Source organism: Erythrolamprus reginae, chromosome 3 (genome assembly GCF_031021105.1).
Source record: "Erythrolamprus reginae isolate rEryReg1 chromosome 3, rEryReg1.hap1, whole genome shotgun sequence".
Taxonomy (NCBI): Eukaryota; Metazoa; Chordata; class Lepidosauria; order Squamata; family Dipsadidae; genus Erythrolamprus; species Erythrolamprus reginae.
Window position 1 is genome coordinate 47,477,628 of NC_091952.1, and position 25,404 is coordinate 47,503,031.

Genomic DNA, 25,404 nt, shown 5'->3' on the forward strand with positions numbered 1-25,404 from the left:
TCTCAATACAACTTGAGTCCTGTTCCATGAGTACATCAGCTGGTGACTTGTACCAGTGATAAAATTTAAGGCTCAAAAAGATAAATACTCCATGGCTAAAACAGGCCAGTTGCCTCATTCCACAGCCGATAAGTGGAAGATTGTTAGGAAACCTTACGAGCCAGCCATGACAATGGTCCTTCATATTCTTTATACCTATCCAGCTATTGGCATCCAGAAACACGCTTGAACAGGGAGCCTCCATTTATCACTGTTTAAAACAGATTAATGCATAAAGGAAAAGCCACAGCTCTGTTTTAAAACCATCCTAACCAGTACCCAGCATCTTCTGTAGTATGGAAAGGCATTTATTTACTGGCTTGTCCTAAAAACTAAGTAAAATCCATTTTATTAATAAGTTAAAATTTAAGGCTTAAAAACATTTCTCATTTTGTATGATAAGGTTAAAAATGGATCCTGGGAATAAAACTGTAAGCTCCTGGAAAAGTAGATAGCAACTTTCCCTGAACCGTGTGTTATATTATGCGGAGTGCTTACTGGATGCTATTATGCATAGAACTGTACTTTACAACCTACAAAGCTTAAGAGATGGACAAAGTGCCTTAATAGCTGGCATGAGGCTGAGGTCTTGAAGTCTTCAGCAGTTCCAAAGGCCAGAAGCTCTAAAGTAAGAAGTAAGGAGACAATTTTCATTCACCTTCTTCAGCATGGCTGTTCAAACTGCAGAATCCACTCCTAACAGATCTGAAGAGGATGCCAACTGTTCCCTATCAGAATGGAATAGGCACAGTAGTTCTTAGTAGACCATCTCCATCAGACATGGGATTTTGCAGTCCAAGTGACTACCTTCCTTTTCTCAAGCTCCAGTTTGTCAGCTGAACGGCAGGAAAAAGGCAACTTGTGAATACCAATCTTGGCTACCTGAAATAAATAGCGTCCATTTTCCTGATAAATTCCTTCCTATTTAAAAAAAAAGTATAAAAACAGTCTTCATGGAAAAGTACTGCTGTGGCTTCAGTTCCAGAGTTTCCTTTGTGCAATTTCTCCCAATAATAGCAACAGAACTGTACTTTGAAAGTGGGGCTTTCAGTCCAAAACCCCAGGCAGTTTCTCATTTCAGAGGGAATGGTGCAACTGAAAATAAGAAGATATGAAGAACCATCACTGTTTAATTTCGAATAGTGTCAATGAGTTAAGAAGTAAAGTTCAGGCCATTCTTTTATTACAAATCACTGAAGTTAACTTTTGCTAAGGCATATGCAAAGATCCAACTTCATTTCTCATGCATGACCTTTGACTTCACACAAAAAGCAGTCACATAAGAATGCAGGTTTTTTTTTTCCAGACTAAGAATGGATGGTATGTCGATGCTTACCTGCTGCTGCTAACCCTAAGGACATAGTTACATTCCATAGCACCTACTTATAGTTAACAGGAAACCTGTACCTACACAGAAACAAGGTAGCAGGTTGCATGGGCCCATCGGCATCCAGCTAATTACGAAGAATAATACACGACCCCAGGGCACCTGCTAAGGCTTGACCAATCCAGCAACTTGTTTCCAACAAGGCACCAAAATATATCTAAAATTCTGGACAAGACAGTAATATTCCCCTTTCTGGCTCTAGCATTTAGTATTCATAGCAAACTGTATGTTTATGCATATATACAGTGTAACTGTTGTAAGCCGGACAACATAAACGGACAACATTTTCTCTGAGAAAATGAAAAAGATAACCTACCTCATACTTCCCTTTGAATCTGCAACTCCAAGTGTCCCTCCTCTCCACTCAATGACCTACAAAAAAGGAAAAGGAATTTTAAAAGACAAAGGGGTGAGCATAAGTGCACTAGTGTGCCTTCCGTCCCCTGTCCAATTGTCTCTCCTATATTTTATATATCTTTTCTCCCATCCATATTTCCTTCCTCTACTCTTCATTGATGTATTCTATTCTCATATATCTTCTTCTATCCCTTCCCTGATATTTACTACTACACGTTTTTATTCTCCTTAACTTTCAATTTGTATTGGACAAAATAAATAAATAAAAATAAATAAACAAAGAGGAAGAACTGATGATTCATTAGCCAATATTTCGTACAACTTTCGATGACCTGGTGCCCTCAATTTGCACCACAACATATAGTAGTACCTCTACTTAAGAACTTAATTCGTTCTGTGACCAGGTTCTAAAGTAGAAAAGTTTGTAAGTAGGAATCAATGTAAAAGCAAATAATGCGTGCAAACCCATTAGGAAAGAAATAAAAGCTTGGAATTTGGGTGGGAGGAGGAGGAGGAAGAAGAGGAGGAGGACAGTCACTGCTGAAGGAAGAAGGTGGGGTGAGGGGAATCAAAAAAATGCAAAACATTAAGGCTTAAAAAAAAAGAGGGACTCTGTGGCGACAAGGAGGAGCAAGCGCCTCCCATACACCCAGCGCAAGGCAGCCTCCCATACACTGGCGCCACTGTGCCGCTCTCATATTTCCTGGGAAATTTTTCCAGGCTCAGGTTCTTAAGTAGAAAATGGTTCTTAAGAAGAAGCCAAAAAATCTTGAACACCCGGTTCTTATCTAGAAAAGTACTTAAGTAGAGACTTTCTTAGGTAGAAGTACCACTGAAGTTGGAAATCTCATTGGCACATTTCCCACAGTAGCCCAAAAATTCAACCCCACAGGAGTACATTCAAGATCCCGAGGGGCAATTCAGTGAGTTTAAACATAAGAATCTGAAATATGCAGCAAGAAAGGGAGGACCTATAACTCAGGAATAATTGATCTAAAATAGAAGCTAACAGATGAAAATCTAGTTTTACAGGCAGGCTTCATGATCATCTAATTTCTTACCTTTGTTCTTCTGTTCGTTTTACATTATTCTCCATCTGCTGTGTCCGCCTCTTTTTTAGGATCTGTATGAAATAAAATAAGAATTGGGTAGTGGAACAAAGAACTCTGATGTGAAACAATCATGAGTGGGCTGAATTGCTGGTATAATTGATACGGGATTTCTAACTAAAAGCTGTGACTCTCTTAAGAGAAAATGGAGAAACAAAACTGAAAACTACTCCAACTTCTACCAACAAACATAACAGCTGCCTTTGAATATGGCCAGCCTCCATATTATTAGTCACAGACCAACTTTTAAATCAAATTTAATTTTGTTCAGCACACTTTCACAGTGTGGTTTCTTGGCATGCCATTTAAAAGTAAAGAATGCCTTTCGGGGCACATGTCAAGCCCAACATTAGATTCTATCCTCACCACCTCCAGGCTTTCTAAGGTTACTCCATTTCTTATTGAGCAATGATAAATGACAACTTTTAACAAAAAGATAGCTATAACTGCTTCTGTGTAGTCAAAGGCATTCCTTGAATGTATCCCCCTTCCCCCTTTTAATTATGTAAACTGTTTGTGAAACAAGCAGGAACAGATTTCAGCCTTGGAAGACACTGTGCCAGCCCCATAAATCAAGAGATAACTTGTTTCCTCTTCCTTCCTATGAAGCAGTTCTTGTAAATAATGTACTAAGTGTACTATACATGCAATAATATTTAATCCCAGTGCATGTCAACATTGTCTCTAGTATGCCAAACTACATCTTGCCCTGTTCAACCTGGAAAGATATTTATTGCACTTGTAATTTTTCTTCAACTCCATAAGACTTTCAAGCTACTTAGGAACATTTTCCAACCCTTTCCTGATTCTAGGAATTAAAAGATGAATCACAGGAGGTGCTTCCCAGACACCAGTTCTAAGCACTGTACTTTTACAGCCAAGAACTTTTAAGAAGCAGAGTTGTGAGGCTGGGCAGCATGGGAAGTACTCCGCCTTAAGCAATGCTTGCATCTTGTGTGGCGTAGGAAGCTCTAGGAATTAAGATGGCCTGGGCAACCCAAGACAGAGTTACCACTGCAAAGCATGCATGAGATAAGATGCACCCCACAAATCCTGCCCCCTTTTTTCGCATCCGAATGAAAACAAAAGGAGAAGGAAGATATTTTACAACAGCAAACAAAACATAAGTTGAGTTTCAGGAACTACTTAATGGAAATGCAAGGAAAGTGGTTTTGGAAAAGTAGTAGATGCATGGAACAAACTTCCGGCAGACGTGGTTGGTAAATCCACAGTAACTGAATTTAAACATTCCTGGGATAAACCTATATCCATCGTAAGATAAAATACAGGAAATAGTATAAGGGCAGACTAGATGGACCATGAGGTCTTTTTCTACCGTCAATCTTCTACAGAAACTATTCCGCATCTAACGTTGTTGCGCATACCTAGCACAACTGGTTTTCCAGACCTGTCTCGAGGATAGCAGGTATTGAACCGACAAAGTTTTGCATTGGGCCAAGAAGCTACACTTCTCTCTAAACGAGAGTTCTATGTTACCATCTGCACTACAGGAAACTCTATGCCTCAAATTTGCCACCAAGAGAGAGAGAGAGAGAGAGAGAGAGAGAGAGAGAGAGAGAGAGAGAGAGAGAGAGAAAGACAGGAAAAGAATGAAGATGTACGTTTGTTAAGGCGGGACTCAACCTTACCCTGGATTTATGCAAGTAGAAGAGCAGGCCCCCCAGGGCTAGGAGAATTCCCAGGACACTGGGTATCACCACATATGTCACAGACGTCCCTTGGATATTTCTGGGCTCTGACTTCTTGATGCGCTTCTCTGCGTTCGGAGGAATGAAGTTCAGATCAAAGCTGGGTCCCAGCAGGCTATCCTCCAATTCCCTGTCCTTGTTGGCCAGACCCTCTTCTCGTCTCTCCCGCAGCTGGGTGTTCTGCAGGGTTTTGGAGTTTTTATCTCTGTTATTTTGCTTTCCCCAGGAGTAGCTTTCATGGGATATTTGTTTGGGAGGTGAGGAACTCTCTATGGTGGCCACAAATCTAGAAGGATCTTGTTTTGCCGAGACAGGATCGTTGGGGCCCAGGACATGGGGACTGCCACTGGGGGGCGCACTAGAGCTGTCTATATGCTCCAGATTGGACGATGATGTCAGAGTTAATCTGAAAGCACTGCTGGCAATAGTAATATCCTGATCAGATGCGAGTCCTGGAATGGCCTCGGTTTTTTCTTTTATCTCAAACCATGGCTGACTGAGAAATGGTTTGGCTAAGTCAGAGAGAGGGGGATGCTGAGAAGCTAACTCATCAGATCTTTTCTGGCTTTCTCCAGCTCTGGAATCCAGGGAGGGAGATCTGGTCTCCATGGATTCCAACTGTTTCTGGATAGAAAGAGAAGGTGATGATGATGGTGGCCATATGACCTCAATGCCAGCCCCGAAATCCAGGCTTTCAGTGATTTCTTGGCTTTTATCAGTACTTCTAATCACCCTAGACCTGGTATCGCTCTCTAACCTACTATGAGCTTGAGTATTGTCAGGAAGCCTTAGTAGTTGGAGAATGCTGACAGCTGTCTTCCTGCTGTCCAGCTGCTCTGCAATGGAAGAGAAAGACTCAGAAGTTGGAAGGAGATCTGTGGAGCCTTCTAAATTGATCGAGCTTGCAGATGAACAGTTGCAATCCAAGGCAGAAACCACACCTGAAAAGATCCAGATAGAGAGAATGGCCGTAGAGTAATCAGCTTCTTAAGAGGCAAGAAGAACCAGAGGGTTGCATTAAGCTCAAATTAGACACTACCTTTAAGCTACCATGCCAACACCCAATTTCAGCCTTTTTTCTAATCATGGCGAAAAGCAACAGAAGAAACCGTAGGTTAAAACTGAAACAAAGCAAGGCAACCAGCAGCAGGATGCAGAAAGAACTTTTGAGGATGGAAGATTAATGAATGAATTAATGGATGGAGGAAAACAGTGTAAGATTAGCTTTGGGTAGCAACACCAAGAAAGAGCTCATGCAACTAAAGTTTATGGCGAAATCATATACAAATGAGGTCAAGCACTGGATCAGGATTCAGTTGTCCAGAAAATCAAAGCAAATTTCTCCATTGGAATGGCGATATGGATATTCATGGCCATAACAAGTGAATCTATAGTATAGATTCTGCATGCACAGACATAAATCATAAACTGCCACAAGAACACAGATGAACTCAAGACAGGCTTTCAGGTCAGACAGTGACTGCATTCTCCTTGGCAACCATTCAGAAGCACTGGAGGCTTCGTTATCTCACTGGATCTCAAAGTAATAAAACTAAAAATGAGGTTGATTTGGAAGAAGATTTAAAAAGTTGAGAAAAGCCCAGCTATAAAGATTCCATTCAATTTTGCCTGAATAATGCTAGGACCATTAAGAATTGGAGCATTTTATGTGGATCTTCCAAGCTGAATTTGTTTTAAAAAAGGATGTGTGCACACACAGAGAAAGACAGATGGATAAGAGAATGCAATGTCTTCTCAACTTATTCCCATCTTTGCAGCTTAGCCTCTCCGTTTATTTGAGGTCCATGTCAGCAACATATGTCAAATTCTCTGTCATAATATTAAAAGATCCCATATTTCTGGTGGTCAGGCACCCGCCCCGAGTCCTCTGAGAGGGGCGGCATACAAATAAATTATTAATTATTATTATTCTAGGATTCTTGCATCTTTAAGCAGAAATCCTGCAGTTTTGAAGTTGATTGTGAAGATACTTAGAAGAAAAGTAATATCTGTTACAAATGGCTCCATGCTAGGCTTTTAGGCAGTCTTTATATGTACTGCTTGAAGTTTCTCTCAACGCTAACGTAAGACAAATATGTGACTGAGGGCAAAGAAAATACAGAAATATTAAAGTTGATTAACACAGAACAACGGGTAATGAGGAAGGAAAGAACTTCAACTGACAGTGTGTTAAAATCCACAACATCCTGTTATATAGCACTAGAAATACCTCTTACATAAATGCTTTAAAGTCCTCTCTAAGCAGTTTACAGAGTCAGCATATTTCCCCCCAAAATTTGGGTCCTCTTTTTACTGACCTCAGAAAGATGGAAGGCTAAGTCCACCTTAAGCCAGTGAGGATTGAATTCCGGGCAGTGGGCAGAGTCAGACTGCAACACTGCATTTAACCACTGTGCCACCACAACTCTTATTTATGCACACAGGAGTCAGGAATCTGCAGCTCTATCAGACTTAAATAGATTCAGTGTTGCCCTCACTTCAAATTAAAGAGGCCTACTGCATTTCCATTAAAAATGAGATGTCTTTCAACTTCTAAGGCTTGCATTCCAGCAGACAATAGACAACACTTACACATATAAATGCACAGAGAAGCCTGCTGCACAAACATAAATGCACATATATATAAAAGCCACAAAATGCTGTCACCCAATTTAAAACCATCACTCCCCAACTCTATGCCAAACAATTGGCAGAAAATGCACACATGAAAGTCTTGAATTGTTTACCTGGAGAAATAGTCTCCTTCTCCTGGGATTCTGTGCACTTCTGGAAGACTCCATTGCAATCATCTGTGAATGTTCCCTTGCTCAGAAAATTCCTGGCTTCCGTAAAGTATTTGAGCACCAGTTGCAAAGTCTCCTCTGCAGTACGAGAGAAGGTCTTGACGCACTTCTTTCAGAGTAAACAGAAAACAGGAGGAGAAAAGAAACAAAATTAACTGCTATTGTATCTATGGCAGCATAAAAAAGTATCACCAGCCAATCAACTACAAAAATAGTTTCTATACTGCTCAAAAAAATAAAGGGGACACTCAAATAACACATCCTAGATTTGAAATATTCTCATTGAATACTTAGTTCTGTACAAAGTTGAATGCGCACAACAGCATGTGAAATTGATTCGTCAATCAGTGTTGCTTCCTAAGTGGACAGTTTGACTTCACAGAAGTTTGATTTACTTGGAATTATATTGTGTTGTTTAAGTGTTTCCTTTATTTTTTGAGCAGCATATAAGCAAGGTCTATTCTCAACTCCATACTGAAGATCCTATAAGGCATATTCAACATATCAATAGGATTAAAAGGATCAGTGGGATAGAGCAAGTACTTCCCTCATCTGTGTCTCTTAGGAACTTTCAGCCCCTAAAGATTAAGTGTAACCAAATACAATATACAGTATTATACATTCAATCCACAAACTATTATACATTCAATCCACAAACTATTTCCAGACTGATTTCCAGACATTCAATCCACAAACTATTTCCAGACTGATTCCGCAGATCCCATTGATTAAAACTGATAACCTATTTGGGGGATTTTCCTAATATTTCTTTCTCTCATATTTGGGGACATTTTAATTGATGAAAAATTCTGGACATTTTAAAAGAGTGCATGCCTTTTTGAGTCATTTTGATTGGTCCTAAATGTTATCACCCAGATGATACATTTTGCATTTTTTTTCTATGGGCCAGCATAACATAACACCAACCAAAAATATAGCTACAGCTGTTAAACTGTAAGCATTTCCTTCCCATTGTAGATAGCAAGAACCTGGAGGAAGAAGCAGCTGGCTGAAATCTATCCATTGCTTCAAATACCCCAAACTAACTCCCTTCCCGCCCTGTCTTTAGGTACCATGCTTTAAAATTATGTAGCTGTATGGGAAGTCTAAAAATGTGATTAAGGCAGTGGTGGGATGCTGCTGGTTTAGCAACCGGTTTGGTAATTGCACACTTTCCATGCGCAGTTTTACAAATACTAACCTTCTATGCTATCACTTGGGAGTAACACAGCGGAGGTGCAGCAATCTGCTATGCTGTGCCAATCAGCTGAGAAGATAAAGGTAAGTAAAGTGTAGGAATAGGTGAGCAGGTGGACCTGATTGTTGGAGTGAACTGGTTCGCTTCCAGCTTATCATTGGAACTACCAGTTTGCCTGAACATGTACGAACTGGTAGAATACTATCCCTGGATTAAGGTTATATGTGGTTCAATCCCAACTTCTCTAAAAAGAAGGCACATTCAAGGAAAGGCAGGCCAAAGCATTTCCCCCCCCAATTCTCTCCTCAGCATCCTCGGCATTAATTTAATGTCAGTTGTCAATCAGTTTTTCAGTCTCGTTAAATGTATTAGCATCATTTCTGAGGATTTCAAAACTGATCAGTAAAAATTACCTTATTCTTATCATCACGAGGCTTAATGCATTTTCCAAGGTCCAAGTGTAAGCTCTTTATCAGATGGAGTTTCACGTAGTTTAGAGTATTATTCTTGAATGTAATATTATCGATGATAGATTTCAGGGGATGATAGGCGGCTTTGAGAAAGCATTCAGTATTATCCTAGAAGATAATAAATATAGATGTCAGCAATGAAAATATTCAGTTTCGACGTGAAAAAGTTAGCATTGTTCAGATCTTCGGGACCGCCTCCTGCCGAACGAATCCCAGCGACCGGTTAGGTCCCACAGACCCGGCCTTCTTCGGGTCCCATCGACTAAACAATGTCGTCTGGTGGGACCCAGGGGAAGAGCCTTCTCTGTGGGGGCCCCGACCCTCTGGAACCAGCTCCCCCCTGAGATTAGGATTGCCCCCACCCTCCCTGCCTTTCGTAAACTCCTTAAGACCCACTTCTGCCGTCAGGCATGGGGGAACTAAAACATCTCCCCCTTGCCCATGTTGTTTTGTTGATTGACTGTGTGCCTGTTTTTTATATATATTGGGATTGTTTTATGAAATTACTAATTTTAAATTGTAATTAAATTGGTGGGCATTGGATTTGTTATTATGTACTGTTTTTTTATTATTGTTTTGAGCCACCCCGAGTTTGCGGAGAGGGGCGGCATATAAATCCAATAAATCTAATCTAATCTAATCTAATCTAATCTAATCTAATCTAATCAAGTGTTATTTTTTCTTGTTTCTCTTTCTAAAAAGAGACAAGGGTAAAAATAGCCTTGAAGATGATCAATATAATTGTTCTTCAATTACAAAGGATTCAAAGAGGTAGTCAATGAAATGAACAACAGCAGGATCAAAGACTCATTAACTCCTCTTGGGATATTTTGTCTATGAGCTCACAATGGACCAGATGAAAAACTACATCAGAGGTCTTCAATCTTGGCTTTAAGACTTGTGGCTTTCAACTCCTTGAATTCTGGCTATGCTGGTTGGAGAATTCTGGGAGTTGAAGTCCACAAATCTTAAAGTTGCCAAGTTTGGGGACCACTGAACTAGATGTGAATGACTTCTGTAACATCTTACAGGAATACGTAGAAGGCACTGACTGCTGATGCAAATTCTAATGGCATACAAATTAATAATGCAGGCAAGATCTAATCCTTTAAAACCTTTTAAGCATTTAAAAACAGTAACTTTCAATTGGGTTACAGAGACTCTTAGGGTTTCCCCCTAAAAGTTTTGAAAGCTAACTAAATTGAATGATAATCTTTCTCTGGTAACTGTGGGAAAAAATAATCACGGTCCAGTGATTTTAAGCAATCCACAGTTTCAAAACCAACTGGAATTCTCAAGATTTAACATGATAGAAATTTCTGATTTGGAATCTCCTAGTAGTGACTATGCTCAAGGAAAAAAATCTTTAAAAATACATTGAAATCTATTGCTCCAAACTCTGGACATTATAAGTTCTTATATAAACTCTAATTAGCAATGTGACAAATTGAATACAAGAGGACAAACTCTTGCAACTTACCAGTTCCCTTTCATCCACATATTCAAAAGATCGCAGGCAGGAAGTTTCCATCTGGCTATCAATCTGTAAGGAAAAAATACAGGGTAAATGCCCATTAAACTTGCTCTATTTTAGCTTTATGAATCCAAAGAATGTTTCAAGGAAGCCATGATATCTAGGGCAAATGTAAACACTAGTGAGAGCATAACAAGGTTAGAACACTGAATTCCTTGCATAAACCTAGAATTCGTTTTAGGGAGTTGCAAGAAAAATAAATGTTCGGGATAAATAAATCAGGGAATGGTTCAGAGTTAACCACAGCAATTGATCAAGAGTTGGATCTGTCAAAATGGCACATCCGTGGCTCTGATAGCAATGGCAAAATCATCAGCAACATCACAGAACCACTCAGGAAACAGCAAGCAGGAAATCAATGAGGGAAAAAGCTTGGCTTATTATCTCAAAAATGATAAACAGTTTAAGAGCATCACTTTCGGTTTTGGGTTTACCATCTTCAACCTGTCCCTGCTTGCCCAAAGGATGGGGGAGTTTTTGAGTCTGCCAAAATGGATTCTAAGCCAGGACAGCAACAATTAGGCACAACCAGCTAACTAAATAAAACTCTGGCAATCGGAACCAGAGTTTCTGCTTTCTGGATACTCTGATGAAAGACTCTTCAAGCAACAAAACCAGAAAAGAAATTATACAATTTCCACTATTCTGGGATTCACATTTCACAGCCGTTCTCTTCCCTGAGCATAGTCCTTGATTTATGGTGGCAATTGGGAGCAAAATTTTGGTGGCAAATCATGACAGTTGCAGGTTGAGGCACCTACCTGACTATTTTATGTCTATTTTTACAGTGGACATTAAGCTTATCACACGGTCGTAAGTCTGAATTCATTATCTCAGATGGGCATTTCCTTTGGGCTACAAACTGGCCAATAAATAGATAAATAAATCACAGTCGTGTGACTGCAGGACACTGCAACCAGTTGTAAATGTGAGCCAGTTTTCAAGTGCTCAAATGCAGTCATGGAAGTGTGTGTGTGTGTGTGTGAGTGTAATATTTTATGACTGCCATAAGTGCTTTAAGGGCTGTAAACCATCCTTTCTGTAGCCTTGGTAACTTCAAATGATCATTAAAAAAACAATTCTATTTGTTGCTTTGATTTAATTCCATCATTAGGGCTATTGTTAGATATAATGAGGAAAATCACACTAGAATGAAAAAAGCAGCTTACCAAAATCAGGTGTCCCTGCAAGTATAATTCAGCTTTTGCAACAGCTACTGAAATAAATGATGCAATGGGGCCTCTGAATGAACGTTGTTAAAACATGACAAGCATCATTAAAATTGCTTGTTCAGTCAATCTTGCAACTTCCCACTTGATTTAAAGGCATTCAACTAGGGAATTCACAGTGTTTTTACATATACGTTTTGTTAATCAAATTCTTTTCCTAGATCTAAGTGGCTTGAAAATCCCACTCTCTGTTCCAAAATCTGTATTCTCTTTGGGAGTAGGGAAGGGAGATTTTTATGATAGTAATATGCCATATACTGGCTATAAATAGTGCCAAATGAGTACACAGTACTTCCATAATATTAGAAATTGGAATCATTAAAGTAAACATATACCAACTAATGTTAAAATGACTGCAAAATTAATCAGCAGTGCATTTTTTCGAACAATGAACTCCATTAAGGTGTGGCAGGGTAATATTTGAGAAATAGTATGAGTTAGAAATGACTCATTCTCCTTGGCTTAGAAAAGATACTGAATAAAATGGGAACTTTTAATAAACAAAGTGAACAAGCTATTATTCCTTTCAAAGGGAGACTTTTTTAAAAAGAGAAAGTTAAAACTATAAATTATTTCTACCAATTCAAATTATATTATCCATTACCTGTTATTAAATTAAGGCTCACTCTCAATTCCAGTGTCTATTATTTATTTATTTATTGGTTTGTTTGCAGGATTTACAGGCTGCTCCAACTCCTGACAATGAGTGATAGACATCAAACACAACTGTGATGTGGTCCTCAATAAAGGTTCCCAATATATAAATGTATTTTTTTTTAAAAAAAAATACAGTCAAGTAAATCAGTGACTAAAGATGTTCCTGTGGAACCTGAAGCTGAGACTGAAAACATTAACAGCAGGGGATACTTACTCTTCCAACTAAAAGGGCATTACAGCAACCCAGTCTCCTGGCTTGATGGAACAACCTTGCTTTCATCAGATTTCTAACATTCAGAAGGGAAGGGGCCAATCACATCTCACACAATACAATTCAATTCAATTTATTAGATTGGTATGCCGCCCCTCTCCGAAGACTCGGGGCGGCTCACAACAATGATAAAAACAATATTATAATGGCACAAATCTAATATTAAAAGAAATAACTAAAACCCTATCATATTAAAACCAGACAACACATACATACCGAATATAAATTATAAGGAGCCTGGGGGAAAGATGTCTCAGATCCCCCATGCCTGGCGGTATAGGTGGGTCTTGAGTAGTTTACGGAAGACAAGGAGGGTTGGAGCAGTTCTAATCTCCGGGGGGAGTTGATTCCAGAGGGCCGGGGCCGCCACAGAGAAGGCTCTTCCCCTGGGGCCTGCCAGACGACATTGTTTAGTCGACGGGACCCGGAGAAGGCCAACTCTGTGGGACCTTATTGGCCGCTGGGATTCGTGCGGTAGCTGGGATTCCAGAGGAGAACAGCAGCAACTGTTGATCCCAACAGATGACACTGTAGTTCTGGGGTATCAAACTCAAGGATTCGGCCCACGGGGTGCTAAGATCTGGCTCGCAGGGCCATCTTGGAAACAGCAAAGGACTGTCTGTGGTGCATCTGCTAGCAAATATGGAGCTTGGGAGGATCATCTGTGGCCATCCTGAGCTCCATTTTTCCTGACAAAGGGTTGCAGGAGGCCGTTGCAGCCAATAATGGAGCTTGGGAGCCCATTTTTGCTGGCTGAGCACTTTGGCTGCCACAGGCACCCCCGACCTAAGTGACATCAAGCTGGCCATGTCCACCCTGGCTCCCTGAGGTCAAACCCAACTGTGATGTGGCCTTCAACGAAATCGAGTTTGACACCCCTGCTCTAGTTGAAGAGGCACATCAGAATTCTACTCTGCTGGGCCTTATTGAAATGGGCGGATATTATACGGCAGGGTTTCTTAAACCTGTTGCCATCACGCCTCCCTTATTTAATGTTGAAACTAAAAGGTTCTTCACACTTCTCTTGGACTCTTGCTTGTACCTCCCGCAAAGGAGGGATGCTTCACAGTTTGCGAAACCTTATTATGGAAAAAAAATGCCTCTAAAGATATCCCCAAACCAGGAAGTAGTTCCTCTGGTGGCCGGAAGCTGCAATAGCGGGAGTATACTGTTGTACCATATAAGTGCCGTCGTTTGTGTGTGTGGGTGCCATTCTGACAGGTACTGTACCGTAATCAGTGTACCATATGGTACACTTTCTTTGGGGGTGTCAGCTTTTCTGCCTGTGAATTTGTCTTATTTGAGAAATATAAGGCACCCCTGAAAATAAGACGTAGCACAACTTTTGGAGCAAAAATTAATATAAGACAGTGTCTTATTTTCGGGGAAACACAGTATTACTATGGTAAAGCCTTGAACTACAATCAGAAGCCAACTGGAACTGAATAAAAGCGTCACAAGGAGCTCCTTCAAAAGGATCCACCACTACCCAAGCCCCCTCACTCTTCACTGCTGCAATTTCCAAACGCTCCCTCTCAAGGGCAGTGGTCTACGTATTACGAGATTCCAAATGCAAGGGGACTGAGCCATGAATGGCAGCGGTCTGCAGTTCCTGGAAGAGTTATAATTGTCACCTTTGATGTAGCTCAGGAAAAGGCCACCTACTCTACAAGCAGAAACTATAAATCTAAGAGGCCCCCAAACTAGATTTGCACAGAGAAGTGTAACCCTGCTTGGAGTCCCGCTGGAAGAGGCCTGTCTTTAATCCCACAGCTGCTCCATCTTATTGGGATTGACCTCAACCTGTTCTACTCCCATTCATACTTGGATAAGCTCTAGATTAGTGGACAACCTTCAGTGACATCAGTTGTTTTCCAGTACCCAAGCTACAGAGTTGGGCATTGTCAGCATTCTGGTGAAACCTGACTCCAGGCAGCCAAATTACATCACCTAGCAGATTCAATAAGATCTTGAAGAGGATTGGGAGTGTAGCAAGTTCTGGGGGAATTTCCCCACTTGAGACATCTAAGGATGATTTTTTTTGCCAGCATTATTACTGACTGAAGCCATCTCTTTAGAAAGGTTAATTGATGTGCCCTTTACTCCTAACTATTGGAAATGGATCAGAAGACTGTGCAATGATATCCAAAGCTGTTGAGAAATCAAGCAGGGCAAGGATTACATTAGCCCTACCCCAGGGGCAGGCAAAGTTGGCTCTTTTATGAGTTGTGGCCTTCAACTCCCTGAATTCCTGAGCCAATCGTGCTACCCGAAGTCCACATGTCATAGAAGAGCCAACTTTGCCTGCCCCTGCACTATCCTAATCCGATTAGAGATCATCAATGGACACAATACCATGCTGAGACGGCCTGAAACCAGACTGGTTAGATCCTCTTATTTTTTTTCCAGAGCCCAATGCAATTCCAACCCAATCATAACCTTCCTCTAAAAGGGAAATTTGGAGATAGGCTGATAATTGCTCAGAATATACCAGTTGAGAAATGTTTATTGAAGAAGGGCCACACCACTGCCCCTTCAAACATATGGTAACACTTTCTCTCTGAAGTATACATTGCCCACCACCAGCTTTCTGTCAGCTCCCTAGAAACTTTCAGAACAAGGAGGGGCAGGGATTCATACTACAAGCAGAGGACTCTTATTTCTTCAGAAATGACAGAAAAAGAACTATTTCAAATAGTATTGCAATGTGGAACCTCAGTCATCTTCACTAGGCTTGTCCAGTGAACCTATACATTGGCCCTATACATTATTAATAGATTATATATGATGGCAACGAACCCCAGTGTCTTTAAATTCCTCAAAGGGGACAAATAATAAATCACAAATACACCATTCTCCTTTAATATTCTTTGGCAACTAATACATGTGAGAAATAGCAAGTGTTTCAGCACTGCTTAATATACATATTACAATCACCATGTTTTCAGACAAGGATAAATTAGTTTCCCTTAGGGAGAGAACTGTAGAGGAACACTAGCAAGGCAACATTCCTTGAGTTGCTAGTGGTTTATCCCAAAGTCAAAACAATAAAAACAATTTATCCTTAGAAAATGATGTTAACAGGAACTGTTTATAATAAATATGGTTAATCAAAACATTGAACTATTATTCATCTTGTGTTGATGCTTTCTTGTTAGTTTTTGCAGATTCTACTAGTTTACAGCACAAAGATATTAAGACAGAAGAGCCATCTCATTAACATTACAGAGAGCAGACTCTGGATGCAAAACTAGCTTGCTTTAGGCAAGAACTATCCTCCATAACTTGTATAGTGTCTAAATGTATTAAGAAAATTCCCACAATTATCCAACTAACCTGGACATAATTGCCTGGAATTATGGATGACTAGGAAAGTCTGAGTTAGCTTTTCGGTACTGGTCAAAAAATGGTGGAGAATAGAAATATTTCACGATGGCAAAAAGATTTCAATAAAGTCACATGACCAACTCAAACAGTTATTATCCTCGTAGAGGATGGTCATCCCAGAAATGCATCAAAAATGGGAAAGACAGAAAAAAAACAAGAGAAAGTGTTCCTAGAACAATGCTATTTACAGCCTTTTGTCTTCATATTTTTGTTAGCTAAATAATAATTCTTGTTGTGAATCTTATCTGAATCAGAATTCTGTAAAGCCTCTGGGAATTTTATAGGCAAGAAAATTATTGAGATTTTTAAAGCCTCTGGGAATTTTATAGGCAAGAAAATTATTGAGATTTTTAAAGTTAGTTATGGAAACAATTCTTGCAGCAGAGATTTCCTAATGTTTATTAATAGTTTAGGCAAAATCAAGATTCCAGGAGGCTTTGCTTCTAACGTTTTGCAGCTCTAGATCACCCTGACCATTAACTTGTCTGTTATGTTAGCTTAAGAAAATCCAGCCTGCATTAATTAAGTATAATTGATCTCTGGGCTATTCCTCCAACTAAAAAGAATACATAAAGTATCTAGATGGAGGAATTATCCAGAGTAACTACCAGGAGAAGAAATATCAGCAAAATGTTCAAGGGGTTTTTGCCCTAATCTCACTGCATTCCAAACTGTGTTCAGTTGGTCTGGTGGCTGCATTTTATATCCTGGATTGTTAATGCTATAAGCCAGTGTTTCCCAACCTTGGCAACTTGAAGATATCTGGACTTCAACTCCCTGAATTCTGGGAGTTGAAGTCCAAATATCTTCAAGTTGCCAAGGTTGGGAAACACTGCTATAAGCCACCCAAAGTCATCCTCTGTGGATTGGGAGGCCATATACATTTGTTTCATAAAATAAATGATTATGGCATGTCAATGAAAAGATGGCAAGTTGGATTAAACTTCAGTCCTGCATTTAACCAATTGATCAGACCATTCCGAAGCAGCTTTAGACAGCAGGATGTTTGCTCTCAGAGGACCAAAGACAGGACAGGGATGTAGGAACTTCATGCAGCTCTTATTACAATGGCAATTTCATTTTCTTTCAGCATAGAAGAGGTATTGGGTAACATTGCTAAAATGACACACCTCCCCCAAACCTAAATGAAAATAGAATAAGCTTCCCAATAACTTGACTTCAGTGTCCCTTGTAGGCAGCAGTGCCCGACTGGTTTTGAATTGGTTATTAGGAGGAGTGATCACCAAAATACTGTTGGTCATGCACATCTTGCAAACTTTTACCTTTATTTCCCATAATTTTTCATCCCTTCTAAAATTTGCCAACAGAGATTGTAAACAAATCAAAGGTTATACGTGTAATTTAATCAATTCTTTGGGCAGAATTCTAAGTAACTTTTATTCATGCACAAACCATTGTTTCCCTCCTGGTTTGCTTAGTCATTCTTCCAGTGCTTTTGGTACAGTAATCAAAGAAACTAAGCTACAAATTAGGAAAACATCAGCCAAACCTCTGTAAGAATCTCTAGCAAGTTGCTCTCAATAGGAATCTACACTGGCATTAGCGATATAATGCAAAATTATTTTACAGGTTTGTTGAGAATGGCCAAGCTTTTGCAAATATGAGAAAGGTGCAAAGATAATTTCAGAGTCCACTCTGCTTTCTTGTTGCCTGGTATCCTTACTATAAAAAAGAATAACTTTTTTCCTGAATCTAATACTAGGAGGATTGGTTGCAACATAAAACATTGGAAATTAGATATGAGTACAGTATAACTTTATTTAATACAGACCCAGCCTGAGTATTAAACTGGAAATCTATTACCAAGCTACCATCAGCATAGATACCCTGCCCATATGTTACTTCTTAACATCATTGTTCTTTTAATATCGATATCTTACTATATATATTTTATAAACTCACCAGATCAGTCAGGTTCTTAAGGTGGGATTGCATGATGAGCCGGTGGCAACCAAAACGGTTCTGTTCAGTTTCATGGATACTGCAGGTTGCGAGAAGGAACAAGGCGAATGGCATGTAGGCAACCATGTTTTCCTGGGCTGTGGATGAAGAAGTCGTCTCACATTAGAGTCTTGCATTTTCTGCTCCTTATATATAGGACTGTCCTTAGCAAGCCTTTACATTTCATAGTTTTTCCTTTCTAATGTAAATCAACATTATACTTCAAAAACACAGTGGTACCTCTACCTATGAACGCCTCTACTTACGAACCTTTCTAGATAAGAACCGGGTGTTCAAATTTTTTTTTGCCTCTTCTCAAGAATCATTTTCCACTTACAAACCCGAGTCTCCGAAACTGTAGCTGGAAAAGGCGGGGAGAAGCCTCCGTGGGGCCTGTCTAGGAATCACCTGGAGGAATCAGGGCTGGAAAAGGTGGGGAGAAGCCCCCGCGGGGCCTCTCTAGGAATCTCCTGGAGGAATCAGGGCCGGAAAAAGTGGGGAGAAGCCTCCGTGGGGCCTCTCTAGGAATCTCCTGGAGGAATCAGGGCCTCCGTGGGGCCTCTCTAGGAATCTCCTGGGAGGAAACAGGACCTCCACCCTCCCTGTGGTTTCCCCAATCGCATGCATTATTTGCTTTTACGTTGATTCCTATGGGGAAAATTGCTTCTTCTTACAAACTTTTCTACTTAAGAACTTGGTCATGGAACTAATTAAGTTCGTACAGGTAAGTAGAGGTACCACCATATGTCCTAAACTCTCCTATGTCTGGCTAATGTGGTGCTCTGTCTTCCCTCACCCTCTTTTTTAAACAAGTATCCATAGAATTTCCTCAACTTATCTAGAGGATTCCTCACTTGTTTCTCTCCTCCCGTGGTTTGCCACACATCTTTCTTCCAAACCACAAGTGCTGGGAAATCATTCTCTCTTCCCCCACTGCCCTTTGCTACAATATCTTACCAGCAAAGACTGTGGTACTGTCTCAGAATTACCATCCATTATTGCTTAGAGGCTTGGTGGTTTTTTTTAAAAGTGTAGTTTTATTTTTTTAAGTCAGTGCTAAAATATCACAGTAATATTTCCTTCTACTATTTGTACTTTCCCACCGGGCTTTTGCTTCAGACCAATTTGTGCTTGGAACGGACCATATCAAATTTCCACATATTGGGCATGGCTCCAACAATAACTCTTTTCCATCCCGCTGGCATCCGTGACTGCAGAAATCTCTGGACTATATCTATTTCTGAACCCCCCACATTTATTCAGCAAAGCACAGCAGGGCTGCTGGTGAGGCAGGAATTCCCCAAGAGTGCTTTAAAAGTGCACTTGATGGGACAATCCAGGAACTTTTTCAGGAAGCCCTGAAGAGTTAACTCTGGCTCTGCAAGCCTCTTTTTCTCCCTCCACCTCCATGTTTGTGTTATTAGGAAAAGAAGAGGTCAGACAAGTAGCCAAGCTGGGAATTTCCCCCATTGTGAACAGCTCAGAAGGACTGCACATTCCCTGCTGCTCTGTGACAAAGCTGGTTTTTCCCTTCCTTGTGCAGTTGAAAATACTTGCTCCAACATAATGAAGTATTGCAGCTCTCAACTCTGCTCAGTTCAGTTTTTAGATGCCTGTTGCAGTCCTGTTTGCATGCCACATTTATTTATTTAGAAATTATACACCACCATATGCTCTGGTGAAAGCATGGGCACAGAAACCAGGAGGTTGTGAATTCTAGCCTGCTTTCTTTCTTTCTTTCTTTCTTTCTTTCTTTCTTTCTTTCTTTCTTTCTTTCTTTCTTTCGTCCAATACACAATGAGGGTTTTAGTGGGTATATATCTATATACACATAGTAAAATACATGATGAAGGTTATAGAGGAGATACTCATAGTAAAATATATTTAAGAAAGAATAGAAAAGAAGATATAGTAATAGAACATATCAATGAAAGAATAGAAGAAGAGATATAGGAATAGGAGATATAGGAGAGCAATAGGACAGGGGACGGAAGGCAATCTAGCGCACTTGTACTCGCCCCCTTTAGGCATGAAAGCTGGATGGGCAACTTTTGGCTAGTCATTCTCTCTCCCACAGAGCTCAACCCACCCCCAAAGGTTGCTGTGGGGAAAGTACGAGGCAGGGATATTATGTATGCTTGTTGCCTTGAATTATATATAAAAAAGTGAGATTAAAAATATAATGAATAATAATAGCTGCACGCAACAAACAAAAAGTACTATCAAAACATTAAAAAGTACAATCAATCAATATGTAAAACAGTAAGAAGTGAGCAAACCCTTAGCAATAGAATGTTTTAGCCCAGCCATAGAAAAGACATTAAGAATTAAAAGAATTAATCCTTTAAGTCAGTGTTTCCCAACCTTGGCAACTTGAAGAGATCTGGACTTCAACTCCCAGAATTCCCCAGCCAGTGAATGATGGCTGGGGAATTCTGGGAGTTAAAGTCCAGATCTCTTCAAGTTGCCAAGGTTGGGAAACACTGCTTTAATTCACAAATATTCAAGGTATTTATGTGTATTCTGCCTTTATTATATTTACATACTGTATAACTCAAACATATCTCACACACCTACTTCCTATTTTTCCTCCACAACAACCACCCTGTGAGGTGGGATGGACTGAAAGTGTGTGACTGGCCCAAAGTCAGCCAGTTCCTCCTCCTTCTCCATTTCTTTTCATTCCCCTAATTTTCTTTATCCAAGGAAATTGCTCAAGTCCCTCAGAACAATTTGGAATTTCCCTTTCAGTATCTTCTGAAACTGCCATTGTTTCAAAAAACAGACTGCAGATGCTAAAAATGGGTATTTATCATTTGTTGCTTCCCAAAGCAGTGTGTTCCAAAGTTCCTTGCTATGAAAAGCCCCAGAAAAGTTATAGTCTTAACAGGACACAAAATGGTTACAGATAGAGAGCAAATCTACAGAGCAGCAGCGTGGAAAAAAAGAAGGCTAAGAATTAAAAGTTAGAAGACCACCAAGTTGCACCAACAGACACAACCACCAACAGACACAAGGCAGCTCCAGTCACTTATTTGAAAAAGCTGGATCTACAAACCACAGGAGTCAGTGGAGATGTTGAGACTAACCTCTAGGCCCCCACTTAAGTCTCCCTGAGATTTAAGGCAATGGAAGAAACGATCCAAGATAGTCACCAAAGTCTTTAGAAAATTCACTTGCACTAAATGATTGGGAATCCTCTGCAGGACATTTGAGTCTTTTTTTTTTTAATGTTCTCAAATACTTTTAATATATATTTGCAACCGAGGCTATAAAAATTGTTTCTTCTGCAGAGGATTTTCAATCTATAAATCTATTATCCATCTATAAATACTAGGAATAATAGAAGAAAATGCTCCAGTAGAAAAGTTGCTCTGTTCTTCACAGACCAAAACCAGTTATTTGGGCTTCCATATCCGGACTGCAAAAAATATGGGCAGCAAAGATTTGGAGAGGTTTCACATTTTTTGTTCATTAGTGCCATCGGATGATCATTTTCAGGGTCCTGTGCTGTGGTAAACCTATTCTTAGGTCACTAAAAGTATTTATTTGCCTACCAATAAACCTGGCAGTGCCTCTCTATCATGCTTCATATCAACTTTCAAGTATGGGTAATAAATATGAAAAAGAATATCATGCTTTTCTGCCACTTCAGCCACTTGTTTAGTCTGGTACTTCCAAATACACTGGAGCACAACTCCTGTCATCCCAATGTTAGACAAGATTAAGAAGGCTCAATTACACCTTCCAGCTGTTCTCTCTTGTTGGTTTTCATAACTTCACTTTCCGATCCTGCGCACTTCCCCACTGGGATGATGCCACTGCATGCTACTTCCCCTTATCCTTATCACCTTGCTGTCCTGTTCCTCCAGAACAATATAGGGGTTATTTTATGCCTTGGAATTCTAAAGATATTTATTTATTTATTTTATTTATTATTTGGATTTGTATGCCGCCCCTCTCCGAAGACTCGGGGCGGCTCACAACAAGTGAAAAACAATCCAATACAATCCAATTAATTAAAATATTACAAGTTTAAGAGAATCCCCAATACTAACATACACACATACAGGCATACCATATATAACTTCAACGTGCCCAGGGGGAGATATTTAGTTTCCCCATGCCTGACGGCAAAGGTGGGTTTTGAGGAGTTTACGGAAGGCAGGAAGAGTAGGGGCAGTTCTGATCTCCGGGGGGAGTTGGTTCCAGAGGGCCGGTGCCGACAACCTTGGGGAATCTTCCAAAAAGTTTCCAATCATTTGTTCACTGAGCTTAGCAAGAGTCCAAAAGGAAGGAGGACAAGAGAGAAAACCCCCCAAAGAGGAAATGTTTGGAAAAGACATGCTTTGTGATTAATATGTCCACTTAGAAAACCCTGGGAGGCCTTGAATACTGTATGTTCAGCTTGAAAGTGAAATAGATTTATAGGATCTTAACATTAACAGAATTCTTTCAAGCTTTTTTAAAAAACTAAACAAGGGCTTGGAACCAGAGTGAATTCTAATACTGCACTGAGACAAAAATTCTGGGGTAACTTTGGGCCAGTCACTCTCTTTCAGCCTAGGGAGAAGGCAATGGCAAATCACCTTCAAATTAGGAACAAAGGCCTAGGACAGGGGTAGGTAAAGTTGGCTCTTCTATGACATGTGGACTTCAACTTCCAGAATTCCTGACCTAACATTATTGGCTTAGGAATTCTGGGACTTGAAGTTCACAAGTCATAGAAGAGCCGACTTTGCCTACACCTGGCCTAGGAGATCCATTTAACCAGGAGACATTAAAAGTACTTCCTATTTTGCTTAACTGTGGCAGAACATGTGAGTGTAGCCAATCCTGGTTAAGCCATAAACCAGAACATAAAGCATTCACACAACTCAAGTATTTAGTATACTCTGCAAGTCAGGCCTAGGAATTTCACTTCCCACACTAGAAGTCTAGTACTCTTACTCAACACACCTAAGGATGCAGAAAACTACTAACCATGTGTTGTTGGAACTTATTAACTTCCAACCTGTCATACACCTACTATTGGCTTACATTGATGGTACCCATTCTGAATGGCTGCTTTATAAGGGGCTTGGCCAGTTATGTTAACCATGGTTTATTTTTCAGCATGCTCCCTTTTATTTTGAGCAGAAACCTAGTCAAAACCAGGCTACAATTAAGCTCTTGAGAAATCAGAAAGGCTATGTAGGAAGAAAAGTTTTAAGGCTTAACCCATGGGTTCCCAACCTTTTTTTTTGCCATGCCCCACCCAAGCATCACTAAAATCCTGTTTCCCTCCCCATGGCATATAATTCTAACTATTCAAAAAGCGAACTACTACACATGCAGAGGAAGCCTAATTTAAGGCCATTAACTTGGTTTAAACAAGGTTCCAATTGCCCCCATTAAAAATGAAATTGGAAAACAGGGCTTTAAACACTAGAATGGTTTATCTACTTGAGTACTGAACAACAGAAAAATCCTATGGTGCTCTAAAACTTCCATACCAGGAGAAAACTTTACCCCAACATTTGATCAGTCCTTTTAATCTGAGGCTATGCAAACAGCTCCACTCCCCAACCAATATTTTAAGCTGTGGTTTCATGCCGGCTACATGCTGGTAGCACTAATACAGCCATGCGAGAGTGCATTACAGCGCAGCTGATTTCCAAAGGAAAACAGCAACTTATTCAGGACCCACAATGCATGTTTATTCCAAAAATGCCCTTTGGGCCTTCAGTTCCAAGCAAACATTGTCCAGCTGGAGCCGGAGGAGCAGTTCCTCAAGGGGGACTTCAAATTTTCTTTAGAATTTTTTCCCCTTGACCAGCTTTTGTGCAACTTGACAGGAGAGGGCGTGAAAGATGGGGGGGAGGGGGGGGAGTGAGAGAAGCCTGGAGCCAATTTACAAGCCCTAGTAAATGCCTCAGAGGAGGAGGGAGCCAAAGGGCCACTAGGCCGTCCTGCAACTAACTGCCCGCTTCAACATTGAGGGGGGGGGGAGATAAAACCACGGTTTACGCGCAGTTTTCTCTTCACTCGTTTCATTAGAAAGCCTAACTAACGTTTGCAAACGGCTTTTATTTTTCATTCTTCCTCGGCAACAACGCGGGAGGTGGGAAGGTTCCCCTCAGCCGGCCCGAGACAAAACGGGGCAACCCTCAGGAGCAAATGGGCCGAAGCTTTCCCCCCCCTTTTTTTTGAGCTACCGGGACGGCTGGTAAAGGAATTGGGGTGCAAAAGCAAACTACTCTCCCGGCCCGGATGAGGCGAGCGCCCGGCCGCCCAAGCCTCGTTCCCCAACGCCGCCACCCCGAAAGTGCTCCTACCTTCGCTGCGCGCTTTTCTTTATTCCGGGGGGACTGCGCTGCCAAAGTCTCCGTCGGGGCTTCGAGTCCTGAGGGCCAGAGGGCGCGCCTTTTTCTTGCAAATGAGTCCCGCTCCCGTTGGTTAGGCAGGCGGCCGGCAAGAGAGGGCTGGTACTTCCACTCCGACGCAACAATTCCCCAGGAAAGCCTGCCTCTCGACTGCTGGCTGCCTGGAGGTCGCGCTTATAAAGAGCTGCGCCGGAGCATGTGGTTTATGGGAAAGCACCTTGGAGCCGCGCCAGTTTCTAGCGCTCCTTCTCTTCGGCCGGTTTTGCCCCACTTTTATGCTTCCCCCTTCGCGAGCTACTTGCTACTCTGCTTTTCCGAGACTGTGCTGTCAAACAACAACAACAAGGGGCGACTCTCGTGGACAGCGGTGATCGATCCACTCGCCTCTTGATCCTTGCGCGTCCGTACACCTGACAAGTGACAACACCTTTTGCTGCCGTCCCCCATGGCAGCCCGGTTCCTGGAGGCCTCGGGGAGAGGTGTCAAATAACCGCGTTGATTGCAAGCCATTGAGGAAAAAAAAAATCCATCCTGCGACGAGCCGTTGGACTTCATTGCTGGACTCTGGGTCCTCAGCGTGGATCCAGTGGCCGAGTTCAGAAAACCGTAATGTTAGATGTCCTGGTTTAGTTAAGCCACGTATATATTTAATAAAGACATTTCTTAAAAAAAAAAAAGCCACGGGTGGCTGCTTTCACAAGATGTACTAAGATGTACTTTCTTTTATGTACCCTGAGAGCATATGCACCAAAGACACATTCCTTGTGCGTGCAATCACACTTGGCCAATAAAGAATTCGGTTCTGTTCCATTCCATTCCTATTCCTATTCCTATTCCTATTCCTATTCCTATTCCTATTCCTATTCCTATTCCTATTCCTATTCCTATTCCTATTCTACCCTACCCTACCCTACCCTACCCTACTC

General features: G+C 40.9%; 2 protein-coding genes across 2 annotated transcripts in view; both read right to left on the reverse strand.

The window, feature by feature from the left end:
- The window catches only part of LOC139165317 (U4/U6 small nuclear ribonucleoprotein Prp31-like), a 38,981-nt gene extending 37,581 nt beyond the window's left edge, over positions 1–1,400 (reverse strand). The window contains 1 exon segment of the mRNA XM_070748515.1: positions 1,376–1,400. Coding sequence (XP_070604616.1) covers positions 1,376–1,400 — 25 coding nt within the window.
- Positions 365–24,520, reverse strand: CSF1 (colony stimulating factor 1). Its single transcript, XM_070745109.1, has 9 exons — positions 24,431–24,520; positions 18,075–18,211; positions 10,554–10,616; positions 9,017–9,181; positions 7,349–7,514; positions 4,542–5,542; positions 2,845–2,906; positions 1,743–1,798; positions 365–1,134 (listed from the first exon to the last, which is right to left on the reverse strand). The coding sequence occupies exons 2-8, from the start codon at positions 18,198–18,200 to the stop codon at positions 1,744–1,746; spliced, it is 1,638 nt and encodes a 545-aa protein (XP_070601210.1). The 5' UTR covers positions 18,201–18,211; positions 24,431–24,520; the 3' UTR covers positions 365–1,134; position 1,743.
- Positions 24,521–25,404: the final 884 nt, after the last annotated feature.

What these genes read in the sequence shown, in the direction of transcription:
- CSF1 (XM_070745109.1), bottom strand. Translation starts at nt 18,200, where the DNA reads ATGGTTGCCTACATGCCATTCGCCTTGTTCCTTCTCGCAACCTGCAGT. An exon ending in TTAAGAACCTGACTGATCTG is followed by an intron (nt 10,617 to 18,074) that starts GTGAGTTTATAA and finishes TTTTCCTTACAG; the next exon opens with ATTGATAGCCAGATGGAAAC. An exon ending in TCTACTTGCATAAATCCAGG is followed by an intron (nt 2,907 to 4,541) that starts GTAAGGTTGAGT and finishes TATTTCATACAG; the next exon opens with ATCCTAAAAAAGAGGCGGAC.